Raw genomic sequence first — 22478 nt, forward strand, 5'->3', positions numbered from 1 at the left:
GCAAAATGATAAGAATATTGGATAAACTTCTTCAGAAAATGGAATTCAATTCTTTTGAGTGCAGGAAACAGTCTTATTTTAAATTAAGAATACATTTGTTACAGAAAGAAAAGAGGTATTTTTACTATTTTTTAATTTCTAATAATAGAAGTATAGCTTTTATATTTGTGTAACATATGTATGTTTATGCAATGCGTAATAAATTATTAGATCAAATGATGCAAGAGTAAAAGCATAATTTTCGTTACTAATTTACTTTTTTTTCTGACATAGTCTTTTACCTTGGTGGAAGGAATGGACATATTGTAATGGTTTATTAGCAGCAGAAAATGCTACTTGGGATAAAGTGTTTCAAATATATATATAGAGAAATCTGATTGTACACTTTTAAAATCTCTGGCTTGTTCTGAAAATTTCTTTGTTATTCGTAAATATTTAGATTTAATAGTATCAAAGAATTATGATGAAAAAATAAAAGAAAATGATCAAATTTACATTTTTTATTCTATCGTTGCGAGACATGCGAAAAATATGTCATGATAAAGTATTTGATTACATATTAGAAATTTTTTGATAAAGTAAAACCCAGGTACAAATATCATTTTGTATAAAGATATATTGTTTTTAAATTCATAAAAATTCGTTATATATTTCAGTCATAAATTTGCTCTCTTGTTTCTACAGACAATTTAGTATTAATACATATAATTAATCATGTATACTCCCAATCTTCATTGGATAAGGTAAATTAAAGAAAACCAGTTATAATAGATATTATTAATCGTTCATTATTAAAACTCGTTTACTTATAAGTATATCTCATATGCTGTGCATTACAAACATCCCAAGTAACACGTATTGTTTAGGAAACGTTTTCGAAATGTCTTACAATTGTTTATAAAACTTTACATGCGGTCAAATATCTGAAAGCAATTTGTATGTGCTACCTGAGATGTTGTTCCAATTATGCTGATTCCGAGACATTATATACATTACCGCCGGTCTTCCATGATATAAAATTAACATACTAATTAAGGATATGTATCGAAATATATCAGCTGTTTTAGATAAATGAATTTTTGGGAGGTTATTTTATAACGTGGCCGACTGATCTTATTAAACATCCACTTATTGACGATAGATTATATAATGAAGTCAATTTTATATTTAAAATACATTCACCTCATTGAGAATATGTACTTATATCCACATATGCATATACATATATGTGAGCACGCGTGCACGTGCACGTGTGTATTACTGTATTTTATTTATAACCATAATAATTATTTATAACTATAATTATAATTATTATAAGAGACAATTGTGTTACATTCTTATAATTTGATGACGAATTATTATTTATTAACCCTAGACAGACTCACTTATTTTTCTCATACGTGAATAACTCACTGGGGTGTTAATAACCCCAAACTTGTACCGCGTGTATAATATTTCCAGAATGTTCTTAGAAAACTTTATAATAGATAATTTTGTTTGTTGTTTAATAGGGAAGACGATAGTAGTCATCAATTTGCGATAGTAAAAAAAAAACAATAAAAAAATTTTGAAAAACAAGAAAAAGAACCAAAAATTGGGCTGAAATGACTATTTTTATAAAAAATGCTGTAGTTTTTCATTAAATTCACCGATTTTAAAATTTCCAACGGATTTTGAAAGACGAATAGACAACCTTCAAGGGCATGTAAGCAATTTTTTCGTTTCTTAAAAAAAAAACATATTTCTTTGAACATCTGAAGTAGAAGAAATGACGAAAAACTGTTGGATGGGAAAAATCGCAAGAAATGGAAAGTAAAACAGATTCTGTCGATTATTATTTATTTGAAAGGTAGTCAAAAGTTATAAAAGTATATGGAAACAGTAAAATTAACTCCACAAAAACTTTACAAAGTTTTAATCAGTTGCTGTGCAAGAACAGCAAAAATGAAATAATTGACCGAATCTTAAACAATTATATATGAAACTGTTTGAAATGTACAAGTTCGCGCAGGAACCTGAGCTCTAGAAATTATAGAATAGGGAACGACACTTTTCTTTGTTGTTACGTCGGTAAAGAGATTGTGTATTTTCGTGGCAGTTAGATTATAATCAGCACATTTATCGGAATAACTGTTTTACCAAGAACATATAGCATAAGCACAAAATTAGATATTGGTGAATTATTCTTGCATAATCCTTTCTCATATGTAACGACAAGAATTTAATCTCTCATCAAGATTAAGTTTGAGAACACAAAAGTCTGTTATTTTTGCATCTAAATCAGAGAAAACAATCAAATGATTTCAATCTGTGTTTCTGTTTCAAGAAAGGATCCTGTAAGTCAAACATATGATTCAAAACGCATGTTACATAATTAGAGCAATATTATACAAAGCATATATAAATTGAAGTACTGTGTCAATTGAGAAGTCGTAGATCATAATTCGTATATATATATCTCACTTAAAGTATAAGCAAATGAACATATGCAAAGTAAAGCATTCGAGAGAAGGTTTAGGCTCTTATAAATATTGAGTGAGATTCGGTAACTGCAATATATTGTTCTTTCTAGCTATCAATTGACACAGTAACTTATATGGTAATTCAGGTTATAAGTATTTCGAGTAATAATATATAGATATGTTAATAACTGAAGAACAAACTAAATTAAACGATAAGTAACTTTTCATAAGTAATATAGTGCTTCGTACACTTTAATAATTGGCAAATAGCCACAGGATAAATCGCAATATTCGTTAAGATATTAGCAATTATACGTGAAGATTCGATTCACATTTGCATCGAGAACGTAAGTTAAACAATTGCATATTGAAGATCAATGACTTTATCCGCGGGTTGCAACCATGTAGACTTGACTTTAATTCGACTGAGCTCAGACCGATAATTAGTTCCATAAGATTTAGCTACGTATCCTTTACGCGAGGATACAATCCGTTGTCCCGTGTATTATGCAAGGACGATATCCTTCGCTCCGTGCCAAATGCGAGGACGATATCCTTCGCTCCGTGCCAAATGCGAGGACGATATCCAACGCTCCGTGCCTTTTATGAGAACCTTGCGTTCATCATAATCCGATTGATAGATGCCGATTAATCCCGCACGTGATCTTTAAGTTACACGAATTCGATATTTTACCCGATTGCGTCCGCCGGTGATAATTGTAATGATGGTCAACGACCAAAACCGTAAGTTACCTGGTTGCATCCGCCGTTGATAATTGTAATGATGGTCAACGACCAAAACCGTAAGTTACCTGGTTGCATCCGCCGTTGATAATTGTAATGATGGTCAACGACCAAAACCGTAAGAACCTTTTCCAATAGATAGGATGGCCGCTTCATTCCTTTATGACGATGCCACATCGCAATGTCCAAAATGGCCGCTTTTGTCCGTTTTCCGAATCCTTGTCGCAATGGCTAAGTTCGTCCTTCCTTCAGTCGTATATATCGGGAGAGGTGCTTGTAATCGCCTCTGATCCGGATTGCAATGTCTCCTCTGATGTTACGGAGACGTCCTTGTAATAGTCCTGGTCAGTCTCAGACTCAATAGTCTGGCGGATTGCACTCGCGTAGCAATTGAATAAATATACGACGCCGGGTGAAGGAACGCAACTCTACGCCTCGCTAGCCGGAAGAAGAATACCTTCCCGGCGGGCTTCACGTTCATCTCGATACGTTTTACGCTTGCGCAGTATCGTCGAGCCGAGTCGTTTTCCGGCGCTGGGGCGCAACCCCGAGTAGAAATTTATTCAGGCGTGCCTGTTGTCATGTACGGCCCTGATCAGATATGAATGAGGCATGCCTGACTACGGCATGCCAGATCAGGTCCTGACTGGTGCCATATCAAGCATGCCTGGTTATATATAACCAGGCAAGCCTGATAAGGCAATAGTCAGGACCTTATTGAGTAGCCCTTAATACACAAATTTTCAAAGGTCATATCAAAATTAATTAATAATTATAATTAATCTGATATTATTAATATAATATCTATAATAAAACATTGAAGGCCTTTTTTATTTGACTAATATTATTATTGTAGGAAGTACAATTCGTCTTCTTTCATCATATAATATTAATATAATATTATATCATATAGCCAATTCAAAATTTTATTACTCTTTTTAAATTAAATTTGTTTCTTAAGATGATTTTTGAAAAATTATATATTTGCACTGGTTATGACATATGTAGACTATATATGTATAACACATACATTAAATTAAGAAGTAGTCTACCACGTAAGGCAGTTGGCTCACGATCCAGAGGTCCCGAGTTCGAATCCCACCAAGGTAGGTGTTTTTTTCAAATACATAAAATATTTATAATCATAGACTGCATCTAAGAAACAAATTTAGTTAAAAAATAGTAATAAAATTTCAAAATAAACAAATTTTTTTATGTCGGGTGAATATAAGGGTTTTCATTAATTCGCCTGACATGGTCCTTATTAGGTAAATGAAATCCGGTCCTGAACATGCAATGCGTTACACATCTTGTCAGGACCATGTCAGGTGACTTTACCAGGGCCAGATTATGTATTATGGCACACCTGATCTGGACCTGTTCAGACAGTAACTGAAATTTCTACTCGGGAACGTCGCCGTCGCAGCGCGCGCGAAACTCTTAACGCTAAAGATAACTAGGGAACTGTAACACCGATGCCATCTATGAACATTCTATCGTATCGCCACTCATAAATCCACTATGCTCACAGATGTCTACACCTACACAATCTCTTCACGATTTTTATTGCCCGTTTCTAACAGAAACAGGGGTAGAATTTTCCGGGCAATGCTATAAAGTGTATAATTTTTCGTTACCGATTTTTACAAAAAATCTGAAATATACTTCACTGTGGTAAATGTCGAGCGTAAATGACTCACTGGGGTGTACGATACCCCAAACGATTTCCTTTTTCGGTCATAGCTGCTGCACGGATCTAACGCACTCGCTGAATCACAGAGGTCGATTGCCGGATGACTAAATTGAATTATGGTTAGGGTCTCGGTATGAAAACTAACCTTCCTAAGGCAGGGGCTCAATTTGAATTTCGCGTGGGGTCCCGTACACCCCAGTGAGTCTGTCTAGGGTTAATGTTAAATACATGCTTTTAATTAGCCGAACAATTTTATTTTAGATAATGGAAGGCATTAGTGGTGACATCAGATTTAATAATTTATGAGAAAATGTCATATTTTAAACGCAAAATAGAATTACGCTCATCTGAAATAATGCGACACGTGAATCACTTTTGGAATTTTTATTCATAAATTTTTGTTAATAGTTTGGAAAATTATAGTATACCGTTTAATATAATGTTTAATATTTAATCTCAATGTTATGTTTAATGTTTACATTTATATTTACTATTTGTATATATCTATATTTATTATAAATACTAATCTTAATATATATTTTCTCACATAAATGTTTGTAATAAAAAATATTCATGAGTATTTTTTTTAAGTTATAAAATAATAAAAATAGATTAATATAAAAGAATTAAACATGATATAACGACTGAAAAAAGAGATTTCAATATTATAAAATTTATATTTATATATTTACATAATTATTATATATGTACGCGAGCGGAGGAAGAAATGTACAAAAAGGCGAAAAGTCAATGCGAACACCGAATTGTTGTCGATAACTGATTTAATATCTATATATACAATGTCAATTTACAATTATTTACAATGTTGGTTTTCGCGATTGCTCGAGCCACGGAATACTAGCGCGAGTTCGCGAACTAGCTACGGCAATTACGCGAGCCGCGTGATCTACCGTTGAAACTCGATAAAACTTAAACTCGAGCCACGAAGCCTCGAGCCGAGATTATCGCTGAACGCCTGAATCAAAACATCGCGCTGTACGATACTCTGTCGCAATTAGCTATCAATGAGTGCGAAGTCCGCACGCGGAGGTTCGGGATTTTATTCTCGCGAACCCCGGACTTCCGGCAACGAGCCGAAAAATGCGCGGAGCCAATCGGCTGTCGACTTCCCAAATAATCAGTTAGTTCAAAGTTTGACTGATCTCGGGGTCGACAACCGATCAGCTGTTTTCGCCGACGTTTCTCGCTTTGTCTCGGGGCCGCAGGGCGCAAGATAAATAGTTGGGACAAAGCGAGAGTCGGATCGGCACACGCAGAAAAAGTGCGACAGTTTTTCTGTCGCTCGATTTTTTTTAGAATTATCCCGGTTATTCCCGATAGAAAGCTAAGTTTAGAAATAAATTAGATTGGTTATAATATTACGCGAGATTTCCGTTTTATTCCGAACATTATAAAATACAATAATATCATGGTAAGAAACAAAGTGCTGATGATTATGCTGTCAATGGCTTACAATATGATAAAAAACTTGCCGGCTACCTTTTCTCACGTTTTCCTCCTCGTAACTACACGTGCGTATCCGGTTTCATGTAAAGTGCGTGCTTACATAGCAAAAGACAAATAGAGAGATTGACTCTGCTTTCGGGGATTACATCGAGAGAACAACTATACTGCGCACGTCTGACGAAGGACGGATCCCGCCAAATCTCTGTGGATATCATCGAAACATCGAAGCTCGTTCACGTTTCAGTTACGCCGTCATTTCAACGGCACTAAGAAACGAACATCTACGATAAGTACCCAGAAGCAATCTCTTTCCGTGACAAATCGGATAAGCGTGTACCACGCATTTTGCTTAACAGACTTGATCTGCCCTTCCGGTATTTATTGGATAATTAGATTTACGACAGATACGTAACCACCATATCTGTTAATCGAGATACTCTCGTTTTGCCTTATTCAGATGAATTATACTAAGTCTAATATTATCGGTATTAACTTCACTAGATTTCATATAAAAGCGTACCACGTTTTCGTTAAATATATTATTAAGACGAATCCAAATTATTATTTTATAATTAATAGACATTCTTATGCTCTTTAAATCAATATAACAAGAAATCAATGTAATCATTATATGTTTCTTAATAATTCGTAGGGCGAAATGATAGAAACATTGAATAAATTTCATCAACATAATGGATATAAAACAATTGATCAGAAATCACTTAATTTCTCATATCACTATCAATAGTTTAAAGCAAGAAGCCGCAAGATGGACATGTGCTTTCGGTTCTTCTGAATGCAAAAAACAGGCTCATTTTGAATTAAAAACATATTTAACTTATCCGAAAGGGTATATGTATATTTTTTTCTTATTTTTAAACTTTTAATTAAAGTAGCTCTCATATTTATGCAATTTATAATTATGCAATGCTTAATAAATTATCTGATCAAGATGCAAGAGCACGAGCACAATAAATCTCACCCGTAAATAATTAATAAACTTTTTTTCTAATAGGTATTACAACCCTTTGCCTTGGTGAAAAGAATGGATAAATTGTAATGGCGTAATAACAGCAGATAATGATACTTGGAATAAAGTGTTTGTAAAATACATGAAGGAACCTAATTATATACTTTCAAAATGCCTTTTGTTGATAACAATTAACACAAATTATGCACTGAAGTCGATGACCGTATGACAAAGAGTTATGTTTTACCGAAACATTATGATGTCGAGCCATTGATAAACGTCGAGAGTCGTAAATTTAACGGACATCCGATTTTATTATCCACCATTAATCACACAAGAGACGTCGTAAGTTTCCACACAGTAAATTTAAATATAACTGAAACATTAAGTCTTAATTGTATATAATCGCTCTTACATTGAGAAATTGCAAATTGTGAATCTATTTCTTATTTTACAGAATACTCACGATATACGCAGTTGTAAGATACGTGAATAATATTCATTACTTTGAGAATTCTTGATGTTTTCACATTATACTTCCAGATTACTTTAAACATTTTATTACAAATATAATTATTTTTGGTGTTTTCATTGTTTTCATATTTTGTAAATTTTTATATTTGCAAAATTAAACATCCTATATTTCAACATGATAAAAATCTCTCTCTCATCTGCTTATTAAGAAACAATTACCACGTAGTACTTTTATCAGAACAAAAACTTCTAGAAAAGTCAACACTGTCATATATCCCCTTTCGTTATACTCTCACCTTAGCCATCTAGTTAGATACATTGTTTACATGTATCGACACTATGTACTTGTTATGATACCTATTGCCTCGTCAGTTCTCGGAGATTTCTCAGGACAGTCAGACCGTTCTCCTTACATTCTCGTATTAAACAACCTTTCACAGCCGCATCGAGGTAAGAATACGATAACTGTAGTTAATTGCTCTAAAAATTATATTCTAATCGGCACACAATTTCAATATATTATACATATTTTAGTTACATTTCAACATTTACTATCAACAACTGTCAGTACTGAAAATCTATAGTATATTATGTGACATAAAATATATTTAAAAAATATAAATTTTTAGTACTGACAGTAAATATTAGAATGCAGCCTACATCTTCAAGTATAAGTTGTACTTTTACTTAAACAAGAATGCAACAAACACGCAGCACGCAGCGTAGAACACGTTTGAATCATTCAAAAGACGGAATTCGAAGTATATATTTCATACATTAAACATCGTTGATCCATTATGTCCATCACTTTGAAATTAGTTGCACAAAATTAATCTGATTAAAAATGCTTTCGAAAAAAATCCATTAAAATTGTACCCTTTAAATTTTTGTGTGTAGTGTTCATTTAATGAAATATATTTTCAATCCCTCGTTATTTTAAACTACTGTATGCACAACTGGAAATACAATATATAAATCCATTGAAAAAAATATCCGTAAATTTATAATAATAACTCATTTTTAAAGCATTTCTGGTGTACTGAAAAAAAAACGGATACTATTCATTCTTTAGGTTACCTCCATAACAAATTTTCTCGTCCTAGTGCGGTTTACAGTGCAATTACTTGCTTTAATTTATGTTATATATTGTTATATTAATATGTTTATATATTATGTTATATTAATATGTTTATATTAAGTGTTATATTAAAAATATCGAAATGTCAAAAATAAATAAATATATATAATTTTGCTTTATAAAAATTTAAAAACCTTATTGTGCACACAATAAAGTGATACATAATCAAAACTCTTCTGGTCAAAGATTATTTAAAGAACAATCGAAAAGCAAATGTAAATCGTAATGCCATAATATAAAATAAATAAGATATACAAGAAAATCTTGACATACAATAATAAAACATATATTCTATTAGGAGATTCATAAAATTTGTGGAAATGTAATCTCTGATTTAGATATAATCATAAGACGCGTGATGAAAAGAATGCAAGAAGAATGCGATATTATAACACGACGTAAATATATTTTGCGAAACATGTTATTGTGAGTGGAGATGATGATGATTGTAGGAGAGGAGTATGCAGATGGTTAAGATGCATGTGGAGAATGTGTCCCCAAAAATATCATGTGACTCTTTGTAATGCGAGTCGCGATAGTAAAAGACTCCACAAGTATGTGCACACCAATTTGCTCTTGTTGATAGCGTTGTCCGATGAGATCGTAGAAGAGAGCGCGTCGGTCAGGGCAACGAGTATTGTTGCCGATTTTGTTTACATATTTTAGTCGGCGCGACCGAGCGTGAAGAAAGCGCGTTTTGCCCGCGAGCTAGCGGTTAATTAGTGTGGTATCATCTTAATTGGTAGGGGCACACGCGGCCACCGCAATATAAAATAATTTTTATATTGTAAACAATATATGATATAATAAAATATTAAATTATTAACACAATAATACTGTCATATTATGTGTCTCTATGAGATAAAAATGACAAAACTCTGCGCTGCGTTTTGAATGACAATTCGTACCTATCCCAGATAGCACAGCTGATCTTTATGAGGGTATGTGTCTGGGTATGTATCTTGTGTTTCATAAATAATAATCTTTTCTACAGATATCTGCAACGAAAATTGGCATGGAGCACTGATATTGAATATTGAAACTGACATTTGTACCTTCTCTTTCGCTGAGGAATTATCTGGTTATTACGACCTGTATTTAACATATAACAATGTAAAAGATAGTAACAAGAGAAGCATCTTCAGAACATCATTCATAAATGATGACGGAAACAGAACGTGAGTAAAAATAAAAATGCTACAGGTAGATAGTTAAGCAATGCGCGCGTTGCAAATACCTCTAATTATTATTCTTTGCATTTCCGATACTTTACTCTCATCAAGACATATAAAAAACTTTGAACGTAGGTTTTGTAATACATAGATGATAAGATACCAATTAAACGTTATGGCGCTTCACTAAAATCTAGAACATCCTTGACATTTAAATATAATTACACAATTATGTAAAAATGCGTAACAATAATAATCAATAATCAGCAATGTAGCATAAAATAATTTGTTTCTCTCATATCAATTTTGCTATACTTATGTTTTTCAAAAACTTTCAAAAATGTTTCGGTTAAAGTAAAATAAAATTAAGAAACATTAAACTTTTTTCCATAATTTATAAGTTTATATTGCATTTGTATATCACCTACATGCTGCACTACAAATACCACTATTTATCACAATAAAAATGGAATTTTAACTACTTGTGTATAGAAAAATATCCTCTAGCGTGATAACATATTATAATAAAACAAAACTGATCGAAAAAATTAAATTGATTTCGAAATAGCGTTCACAGAAGCTGATTCATACAATCCTCGGATTAACTTTTAACCCTCGGTTATCGTTGGAGTTACTTTGGAGTCAAAGTAACTCCATTTTTCACTTTGGGGATCTTGAGAGTACTATGCAAAATTTTGAGCAAAAAACATTGAAAAATAGGAGTTATGATTTTTTCCGCAAAATGTGTTTTTTTTTTAATAATAATAATAATAATAATAATAATTTTATTTAATCCTTGCCTTGCGGCTTAGGATGACTTCCATCAACTCTTACATAAATTTACAAACATACACATAATTTGCAAACATATAACTTTCTCTTTAACATACATATATATTATACATCACTTAGATCATTTTAGCTAACTCTAAAACTAATTCAACATTCTAACTGTCTTTCAATTTCCCTTCCTACTCTTCACCCTCCATCCCTTCCCTTTCCTCCGCTTCTTTTCTAACCCTTTCTATCCTTTTCATTACTTCTAGTCCTTTTCCTTCCTCTCCTAAAAATTCTTTTAACTGTATCTCGCTTTTTGTCGCTTCACATTCTTTTAGTATATGCTCTATGTTCTCCTCTTCTTTTTGGCATATTCTGCACCTTCTATCTTCCTCCTCTCTCCAATGTTGACTGCCTTTCACCTCACTTCCGCATCTGTATCTGGCTATCAGCATTCTATCCTTTTTCTTCTTCTTTCCTAGTAGATACTTTGGTAACTCCTCTGTTAAGATCTCTTTATAGCTACTATTGTACCTTGACTCGTTTATCTTTATCTGTCTCTCCTCCTTCTCTTTTTCCTCTATTTTCTTTACAAGATTCCCCACCGCCTCTCGGTCTCCCGCCTCCATTTCTCTCCTTAGCTGCTCCTTCTCCATTCCTGCCCTCTCTATCAGTTCTCTTCTCTTCTTCTCCCACTTACTTTCTTCTTTCCTTGGTCTGCTCCTCTCTAGATCCTTTATACATGCTTGAATTATTTTCTTTCCTGACTGTCTCGCCTTCTCCTCATACCTCACAGCTCTCCTTATTGCCCTTACTTTTATTTCCTTCATTTTGGTTTCTTCTGCTATTACATAATTCGGGGTTCTACTATCCAATCCTAAAATCCATTTAACATACTTTCTTTTTATCACATCTAGTCTGCTTTCATATAGCCACCCCCATATTTCAGCTCCGTATAATGCCACGCTTTCTACCAGTGCCTCGAACATTTTCATCCTTCTTTCAAAATCTTCTTTAAATATTCTCTCTCCAATGCTCCATGTCCTCTTCATCGCTATTGTAGCCTTCTTCATCCTATCCTTTATATGATTCTCCGCTCCCCCATTCTTCTGTAGAATATATCCCAGATACTTTATTTCTTTGACCTCCTCTATGTTTTCTCCTCCCCATTCCCTTTTCTTCCTTCTCCCCCTAGCTTTCTCGAACACCATTATCTTTGATTTCTCTGGACTCAAACTCAAACCCTTCCCTTCCAAATACCTCTTGAGCCTCCTCATCATTTTCTTCAATTCTTCCTCTCTCGTCGCCATTAACACTATATCATCTGCGTATGATATTGTCCAGAATTTTTCTTTCCCTATCACCAGGCCTCCTGCTTGTCCTTTTTCCATTCCTTCCTCTAAATCCATGATGTATAAGTTGAATAGGTTCGGGCTCAACGGGCATCCTTGTCTTAGTCCCTTTCCTGTCCAAAATTCCTCTGTCTTTTTATCTCTTATCTTCACTACATTTTTCGTTTCTTTGTATGTCTCCATTATTCTTCGTCTCAAATTATCTTCAATTCCTATCTTCCTCATAATTTTATTCAATTTCCTTCTATCTACTTTATCGAAAGCTGCCTTAAGATCAGCAAAGAATGCAAAAACCTTTCCACTTTTCTTACTCAGCTCCTTATTCGCTACATAGTTTACTGTGTATACTGCATCCATCGTTCCTCTATTCCTTCTAAACCCGAATTGCACTTCCCTTAACTTGGCCTCCATCTCCTTCTCCAGCCTCGCATTTAAGATACTTGCATATATCTTGTACGCCGTATTCATTAAAGTAACTCCTCGGTAATTTTTTGGGTCGTTTCTCTCTCCTTTTTTATATATTGGACTAATCATGCCTTTATTCCAATCTCCCGGTATACCCTCTCCTTTCCATATTCTGTTAATTAGCTTCAGGAACTCTTCACCTACATCTTTTTGCATATATCTCCACGCCTCGTTCTCAATCCCGTCCTCTCCTGTTGCCTTTCCCATCTTCAGTTTCTTTATTACTTCAATCACCTCTTCCTTCGATATTTCTTCGGCTCCCTCTGTTACCTCCCCTCTCGTGCCATCTTCTTCCTCCTCTTCAATGTCTAACACCACTCTTTCCTTTGTCCCTTCTAACATTTCCATGAAGTGGTCTCTCCACTCATCCATTTGTATCTCCTCGCTTATCCCCTCAGTTTTCTTTTTCCTGTATTTATTTATATACTTCCACGCTTCCGCTTCATTTTTAATGTTCCTTAACTTTTCTTCTTCCTCCCTTTCGTGCCTCATCTTCTGCTCCTTACACCATTCCTTGTGCTCCTTTCTTTCCCTCACATATTCTTCTTTTCCGATCCTTCCCTTCTTCCAGTCCCTCATCAATCTCCTCAATCTCCTTTTCCTTTCCTTCCATTCTTTATTATACCATTCTTTTCTTCCTAATCTCCATGGTATTATCCTTTTCTTATGCTTCGTGATAGCGCTCTTTACTTTCTCTTTCATCTCCCTCCAGATGTCTTCTGTATCTATTTGTGTGCTCGACCATCCTTCACATTTCTCATGATATTCTTTCCTCCCTTCTTCTCTCCAGTCGCTTCTCTCTAATTCCATTTCTTTCTCCTTTCTCCCTGTCTCCAACACTCGTGGTCCTGTCAACTCCACCTCCAGCGGGACGTGATCCGATTCCGTTCTAACTCCTTCTTCAACCATATTAATTTCTTCTCCTGCTTTGTCATTCCCTAAGATATAGTCTATAACCGATGATCCCAATTCTCCTATATACGTCCATCCCCCTTCCCTTCCGAAACTCCCATTTAATATAGCCCATCCTCTCTCTTCTATTTTATCTATTAATATACGTCCTTCTCTATTTACAACTTTATCTACCGACTTTCTGGTCTCACTTCTCTTTTCTTTCTCTTCCTCCTCATTTATCGGTCCTCCTCCGCTTCCCGTCCTCGCGTTGAAATCACCTCCTACTAGCAACCATTCTTCGTCCTCTTCTTGTATCCTCTCCCTTAGTGTTTCCATCGTATCCTCCATCTTTTGGCTGTACAGCGTGATTATTCTCCATTTGTTTCCATTATACTCTAATCTGCTTTCTACCACTTTGTCGCTAATCTCCCTAACCTCTATAAGTTTCAAATTCTTGTTGACTGCTGTTATTATCCCTCCCTTTGCTCTTCCTTTCCTGTGCTCCCTTTTCGCTGGTACACAATTCCAAATGAATTTATCGGACAATTTATTTTTAATCTTCCTCCATTTGTCTTCTTCCATCCATGTTTCAACTAGTCCTATCACGTCAAAATTCTCCAAATAGTCCCATGTTTCCTCACATTTATTAGCCAGTCCCGCCACGTTCCAAAAGCATATCCTTAACCCTCTTTCTTTCTCCACCTTATTTTCTTCTTCTCCCTCCTCTCTCACTCCCTCTCTCTCCCTCTCCCTATCCTCTCTATTCTCTACTCTTTCCGAAAAGCATCTCTACTTTCCAGCATTTCGGTTCTTTCATTCCATTTCCATTCGCAATTGTCTATCCATATTCTTTGATATCCTACCGTTGCTTTCTTCCCCTTTTCTCTCTCTGCTTTTACCATACTCCATAGCTGTTTTTGTATCTGCCTCTCTGTTGCCGTCAGATCGTCATCCATAAATATGTTTCTTGCCTTTCCTATCTCCCTCCTCTTTGCCATTATTTCTTTTTTATCTTCCCATCTATTGAATCTTACTAGCGTCATTTTGTATTCTCCTCGGCCAATTGCCTGCACTTCGTCCACTTCCACCTTCTTTTTAGTGACTTCTTCAAGAAATTTCTCCATCTTCTCTTTTCTTTCTCCTCCATTTTCTACTTTCATTCCTTTTATGATTATGTTGTTTTTTCTTCTTCTCCTTTCGGCTAATTCGGCGTTTCTTTCCATCTCCTTCATCTTCTTCATTAGTTCAGTGCTCTCTACCTTTTCACCTCCCCTGTTCTCCACTTTCTCCTCCAGCTGTTTTATTCTATTTTCTAAACTCGCTTTCTGCTCTTCCCAAAGCAGTTCTCTCTTTCTGTAATCCTCACACAGGTCGTGTATCTTTTTCATTAACTCTTCTTTATCCTTCTTTCTTTCTCTCTCTTGATCATCCATTTTCACTAAAATCTCTTTCAGCATTCTTTCCACATCCATATCTCCTTCTTTCTTTTCCTCTCTTTTAACCTTGTTTGGCGGCGATCTTATCACCCTTTTTTCTTTGCTGAAATTTTCCAAAATTTCCTTTTCCGCTTTTTCTGCTATTTCTTTTTCTTCTTCCCTTCCTCTTTTCCTTACGTATTCTGTAATTGATCCTTGGCTTCCTGTCCTATTCCTTATTTTTGACAGCTCCTCCGCCCTCGTGGGCCTGCCTCCCGTACCTTTTTCTATCGTCCTCTTTTCCTTCTCGCTTTTCTTAAGATTAATATCTATTTTCTTGTCCTCCTCCTTCTTCTCGTCCATCCGAATTTTTTTCTCGCTTCTTATCCCTTCGGCACCTCTTTCCTCCTGTCACTCTCTTCTTTATCGACCTGCTTTCGTGCTGCTCCGACTCCGGTTTCTCCGTGCCTGTTTCCGCCTCTACCCTTAACCTCCAAATTGTCGCAGCCGCACAGAATCCCCGAATTCGTCCGTAGTTCGACTCCCTCACTGCTGACTTATATCTGCAGTCAGTCCTGCATATTTGAGAATGCAAACTACCTGAAACAAAGTCGCCCCACGGCGAAGGAACGGCAGATGAGCTCGAAAAAACACTGACCGTTTGACAGGCGTGCCTCTCTCTACTTACTCAATCCCGGAAGTCGTGTCTTTTTTTTAACTTACAATTTTTTAAGAATTTTTTTAAACATGATGCAAAAAGTTAATTTTTTATAATAAAAATACATTCTACAATGTTTAAATTTAATTCTAAAATTTTTGCGATTCACTTAAACTTTTGATTTTTGAACAGCAGCTACTTGAAAATTGGTCAAATTGACCCCGTGTGACAAATGTGTTCGAAAGAAGAGGTGTGACAACTGAAGATTTTAATATAGTCACAATAATTGAATATTTATAATTATTTGAAACATACCTTTAATATGTGACAGATGGTTAGTCGCAACAGACCTTGTGGCCAATGGAAACTCGACGATTGTTTCCTTGTTGGGACGATCGGATATATCCGGCACATTTTAGCATTAACATAAAACATCCTAAAACATACCAAGTTTGGTCGAATATGCCAAGGCAAGAGATAATTACAACTGATCAACCTGATATTATACAGACACGTTTTGAGAAAACTCCTCAAATACCCACGTATCAAGTCTCAGCAATACTATTATCGTCTTTTTCATCTACTAATATAAGTGATGTCCACATCGAACACAGAGAGCAATTAAATTATTATGACATATACTTTACTCTTACCGTGCTTGACAAAATCACACAATATTTCAAATCGCAGAGGATGTATTTGCAGAATTTAAAGCAATTATCTCATGTCGCAATCCCTGGTTTCCAACAGGATGTCGTGTCAAATTTGGGACTTATTTCTTATAGATAATAACAAATGTTGAAAGACATATTTATATATGTTTAAAAAGATAATTGTTTCTATTAATATTAGAGATTTTGGAAATACATATTTTTTTATATTTATTTAAATACTATTTATATATATAATACTTACATATATCATATCTCCAAAATAAGAACAATATAGAATAATATAAATTTATTTTGTAACTTCATGTGTAGCATGTGTATGCATAGCATATTAATATTATAACATGTTTGATACACATATTAGCTTATTATTTTGCAAAAAAAAAATTTTTCAAAATTTTTTTCTACGCTGTTAAATATTAAAAACTGAAATTTTTTAATCAATACCTTGTATTAGATAACATTTTTTTTATTTTTATGCACCACATGTGTCAAAATTTATTATTTTAATACAAGATACACAGAAAAAAAAGAACATCTTGATTTAAAAATATCTATAGTTTCAACGTTGGAAAAGTTGGAAACCTTGAAATGAGATTATATTACGTTAAACGAAGAAAATTTGCTTGAATGAAGTCATTACATAGTTCTACCAAGAAACAAATTTTTAAATAAAAAGTTGACATTTTTATAAGAAGGTAGATTGTTTCGTATATACGCAAGATGACTATAATCTTTTTATTAGAAATTTCAACTCTTTATTTCAACCTTTTTTCTTGGTTAAACTATATAATGACTTTATTTAAGCAAATTTTCGTCATTTAAGGGTCCATTCGCATCAGTAGGTCCAAAAAATAGGTGATTTTTGTGAATTTTTTGTGCAGAAAGTAAACAAAATAAATTATTCAATATTTTTGGATTATATTTATGATATTTTTAAGTAGTTATACAAATTTTTTCAGCCCATTTAAATAATTTGGCGAAGCGGGATACTGGGCAACGCGCGGAATAGGTTGCTCCATGGCGGAAGTCTTCCAGGTCGTAAAATGTGTCTGAAACATCGAATCAATCGATTTTCCTGTTCAGTACAAGTGTCCCTATAGAGTAGACTACAATCATATCGATATATGCAATATTTAATTTTTTATATAAGCAAAAAAAGTATAGAAAATTTATAGTAAAAAAATTTTTCTCTTTGAACTGCCGCCATTTTATGAATTTTTATTCAAAATAATTTTTTTTAGTCTACTCTATAGGGACACTTGTACTGAACAGGAAAATCGATTAATTTGATGTTTCAGACACATTTTACGACCTGGAGGACTTCCGCCATGGAGCAACCTACTGGGCGCGTTGCCCAGTATCCCGCTTCGCCAAATTATTTAAATAGGCTGAAAAAATTTGTATAACTACTAAAAGTATCATAAATATAATCCAAAAATATTGAATAATTTATTTTGTTTACTTTCTCCACAAAAAATTCACAAAAATCACTTATTTTTTGGACCTACTGATGCGAATGGACCCTTAACACAATATAATCTCATTTCAAGATTTCGATGTTAAAACTAAGAATATTCTTTTTTTCTGTGTAGTATTATTGTAACTCCATTGGTTTAGTTAAATTGATATTATTTTAGTTAAATTAACGAATAAAACTCAAGCTTAATACAGTAAAGCAGAATAAACAACAAAAACATATAATAAAATCGCATTATTACAAAATGCTTTTTAGAGAAACAGCTATTGTATTTGATGAAAAGAACGATCCGCCAATGCGTCAAATAGACATTGCCCGTTTATTAGGACATGCAATGGCATATCAGTGCCTTTATAGTGACCGTATCGGTCCGTTTTCCTGGTCTTACATGTGGTTGAATCAGGGTATTTCAACGCTACTTGCAATAGACGCTATCGATCAGGTACTTTTTAGTTAAAGTAATTTTGTAAAACAATAAGACATATATACGAAGGTCGGTACGAGAGTAATGCCTCCTAATTTTTTTTTTTTATTTTATTCCTGGAACTTTGGTCTACATGAGTTTAATCCTACTCCTTTATGGTGCACATTTATTATTTTTCCACATAATCACCATCTCTTTCTGTACACTTTTGCCATCTGTAAATAAGACGCTGTATACCCGTGCGGTAAAAGTGTTTGCTTTTATTCTTGAGTTAAAAAGATGTAAGATTAAACTTATGTAAACACCAAAGTTCTAAAAATAAAATTTTCTTAAAAAGAAATTAAGAAACGTTACTTTTATACCAACCTTCGTACATATTTAAGTAAAACTAATACAATACAATATAATATAATAAAAGTCGAGACAAAGTCTTTTTATGCAACACGTGCATGGAAAGTGCCTTATTACGCACGCTACGCGTGCGTGATAGACTACTTTCCAGGCACTTGCCACATAAAATAGGGTGTGTAACACGTGTGTTAAGTTGAAAATTGAACGTGCGGGTGATCGCACTCGCCTCCGGCTCGTGCGTCCACTCCGCACGTCCAATTTCCATCTTACAGCACTTGTAACACAATATACTATTTCAGGTACTACCTAATACAAACTAATGACATTATACATTCTACAGGAACTTTACTGTATACCTAGAATTAATAAAAAATAGTAAAGTTATTTTAAGTGATAATTCACAATCAGTCTGATAGTGATGCATGCTGTCAATATGAGTATTTAATCCGGTTTATTTTTAGCGGTTAAATTAAATTAAATTACATTAAAATTTTTTATGTCTAGGCTTTCCCAAATTACCTTATAAAAGATTTTTGTTTGTCGTTCAAACTCTACAAGAATCTCTTCGTCTCGATACTGATTTCATCATGAAACCTCTTATATCAGAAGTAAACAGTATTTCTGATATCGATTCAGGCTTCTATTTTGCCTATTATATCAAAGGTAACTTAATAATTAAATTAGATAATAATCTATAAATATTTAAACGTCAAAGGTGAATAAGTTATGAGCATTTATCTCTATTTTATTATAATTTAAATTTATAATAAAAAAGAAAAGAGGAAGATAATTAATTCAAGAAACTAAATTTATTATCTTCTTACAAGATTAACTATTTTGACGAATATTTACGTAGATTACAACAAATACAGATTTAGACGTATATATATAATCTTATTTTATGACGTGAATTTCCGTAGCACCTGCTATATTGCGCATGTTACAACAGGTGCTTCGTAAATTCGTGTTTCAGGATGGTTTAAAAAAATATTTGAGCTATGAGTAAGTAAAAATTGTAACATCATAACTTCTAAAATACTAGGAAATATAATAATGAATTTAAGTGATGTATGATTTAAGATTTGTGTCATGTATGAAGTATAATATAAATTTTTCTGCTAGTATAAAAATGTAATAATTTTAAATTACGTAATGCAACTTATTAGAATATTTATTAGAAATTATGTCATTAAATTTTACAGTTCTTCTTATTCTGGAAAGACAAATATTGATACTTTCTGGCACTTTATGGCACTTGCTATGCAAGCTGCTCACGAAAAGCATATATAATAAGTATGACGTAGAACACTTCAATGTAAAAGAGAGAATGGAAGCTTGGACGACGAGAGAGCACTATCCTGTGATAAACGTAACGCAAAACGGGACTGTCATTACAGTAACAATAGAAAGTACAAACACAAGTAAAAAGAAATGGTGGATACCTTATATCTCAACCACAAAGGAGGATCCTGGTTTTCCTTTATTCAAATCAATGCAGTATGTTTCGACAAATAAATATCTTTTTACATATAAGGATACAGATTAGATTATAGTTAATTTTAAACAAATAGGTAAGTTCTAATTGAGAAATATACTGCGTATACTTGTACATGTTTAGCACACATACATTTTACATTTGTCAATCTTATTACATTCCTCAATTTTATTTTATTTAAACAAACGCAAGCATTTCTTTTGTGTGTAAAGTACATGTGCATTGTACATAATATTTAATTATGAAAAATTACGAAATACGTGTTTGATTATTTCAAGGAGCTACTTATTTAAAATGGGTTGTTCCTCCAAGTGTGTGCCGCAGGATAATCTCAACTCAAAAATTTTAAATGAAACTTCTTATATTGTAGTATATCGTTTGAAAAAGCATTAAAAAAAATTTTTTTATCGTAAACCAGAGGTTGATACGTTGACCCATTCGGGAGTTATTTAGGGTCAAATTTCAAAAAGTCCAATTTTTTACCCTAAATACCTCTTAAACGGGTAAACCATATCAATCTCTGGTTTAGGCAAAAAAATCTATTTTATACCTTTTCACGATATATACATATATATATATATATATATATATATATATATATATATATATATATATATGTATGCCGATTGCAATATATATATATATATACACACAATACAATATTACCCTCCTCATTCTGATGATTTTCATCATCCATTCCACTCCTTCTCCTCCTTCTGACATTATTGTTGTTTCCGGTATGCCCATTGCCTTAGTTTCCATCAGAATATGGTTCCAAGTTTTCTCTTTCTCTCCACATAATCTACATTCTCTTTTACTGTCCTCCTCCCAGTATTTATTTCCTCTCCAACATCTGAATCTAGCTAGAGTCTTCAGTAGTTTTTCTTTTCCTTTTTGGCCCAAGTATTTCGCTCTTCGTACTCCCTTCCACCTTTTGTATTCTTTCGCCGAAACTGACTTTTTTTTATTTTTTCTTTCCTCCAGCTGCTTTTCTTTATACTTTTCCATCCATTCTTCCACTGTATTTATTCCTATAGCTTCTCTTTCCCAACGGCTCGTTCCTCCTGCTTCATATAGTTCTTTCATTCTTTTGCCCCAGTTTGTACTTTCCCACTCTATCTTATCCATTTCTTTTCTGCACTCTTTTAGTATCACGTTTTCTAACTCGTTCTTTATTCTGTCTTGATACCTTATCGCTCTCTCTCCCGCTTCTAGGCTTATATCTTCTCTATGGCTGCCTCCTCTCTAACTATATGTATTCTGGAGTACACCTGTTCAATCCTAAAATTCATCTTATGTACCTTTCCTGTAGCGCTTCGACTTCTTTTCATTCTCTCCATCCCCATACTTCTACTCCATACAACATGATGCTTTTCACCATAACATTGAACATCATAATTCTTCTGTCAAAGTCTCCTCCAAATTTCCTCTCTCCTATTCCCCATATCTGTGCATTGTCCACATATAGTGCATCGTCCTTGTTATTCTTCTTAAACGTAAAACCCAAGTATTTAAATTTTCTTTTTTCTTCTAATTCTTCATTCTTCCATTTCCACTTTCTTTCTTGACTTCTTTGCTTTTTGCAGAAAACTAGTATCTTGGACTTACCCGCATTTAGGGTTAATCTCTTTCTTTCAAGATATTTTTTCAGGGTTTTCAACATTCTCTTCATGTCCTTCTCAGACTCCGTCAACATTGCCAGGTCGTCTGCATATGCAAGTGCACATATTTTTATTCTGCCGATTGCAATTCCTCCGACTTGTCTTTTCTTCAAAAATTCCTCCACATTTGCTAAATATAATATAAAGAGTAATGGGCTTAGGGGGCAGCCTTGTCTTAGTCTCCTCTCTGTCCAGAATCTTTCTGTTACTTTGTTTTCTGATATTACTCTAGTCTTAGTCTCCTTATATATATCTTTTAGTCTCTTTATTAGTCTTTCACTAATTCCTTGTTCTTTTATATTCTTCCATAGCAACTCTCTATTTACCTTGTCGAAAGCCGCCTTTACTGCAAAAAAAAACGTATAGCTTTCCCTTCTTTTTTGCTAGCACTTTCTTCGCTGCTGTTTTCAATGCATATATATTATCTATGCAGCTTCTTCCTTTTTTGAAACCTGCTTGTATTTCCGGTAATATTTTAAGCCGTTTTGCTTCTTCTCTTAACCTTCCTTCCAAGATTATCGCGTATATTTTGTATGCTGTGTCCAGAAGTAAAATCCCTCGATAATTTCCTGTTTCTTTTTTGCTACCCTTTTTATGTATTGGGTATATTTTTCCCTCTTTCCATCCACTTGGTATCTCTCCTCCTTGCCATATTTTTTGTAAAATTTTTCTTAGTTTTCCCTTCGTTTCCTTGTTCACATGAAGCCAAGCTTCA

At 33.8% G+C, this 22478-nt stretch overlaps 2 protein-coding genes across 2 annotated transcripts; both read right to left on the reverse strand.

The window, feature by feature from the left end:
• Positions 1 to 10946: 10946 nt before the first annotated feature.
• Positions 10947 to 14191, reverse strand: LOC139816687 (uncharacterized). Its single transcript, XM_071784347.1, has one exon. The coding sequence runs from the start codon at positions 14188 to 14190 to the stop codon at positions 11092 to 11094; it is 3099 nt and encodes a 1032-aa protein (XP_071640448.1). The 5' UTR covers position 14191; the 3' UTR covers positions 10947 to 11091.
• Positions 14192 to 14361: 170 nt separating this feature from the next.
• On the reverse strand, positions 14362 to 15705 carry LOC139816688 (uncharacterized). Its single transcript, XM_071784348.1, has one exon. It carries the CDS (start codon positions 15384 to 15386, stop codon positions 14376 to 14378), a length of 1011 nt encoding a protein of 336 aa, XP_071640449.1. The 5' UTR covers positions 15387 to 15705; the 3' UTR covers positions 14362 to 14375.
• Positions 15706 to 22478: the final 6773 nt, after the last annotated feature.

Source organism: Temnothorax longispinosus, chromosome 7 (assembly GCF_030848805.1).
Source record: "Temnothorax longispinosus isolate EJ_2023e chromosome 7, Tlon_JGU_v1, whole genome shotgun sequence".
NCBI classification, from domain to species: Eukaryota; Metazoa; Arthropoda; class Insecta; order Hymenoptera; family Formicidae; genus Temnothorax; species Temnothorax longispinosus.

Excerpts from the sequence above, each read along its gene's own strand:
- LOC139816687 (XM_071784347.1), bottom strand. The coding sequence starts at position 14,190 with ATGGAAGAAGACAAATGGAGGAAGATTAAAAATAAATTGTCCGATAAA.
- LOC139816688 (XM_071784348.1), bottom strand. The coding sequence starts at position 15,386 with ATGGACGAGAAGAAGGAGGAGGACAAGAAAATAGATATTAATCTTAAG.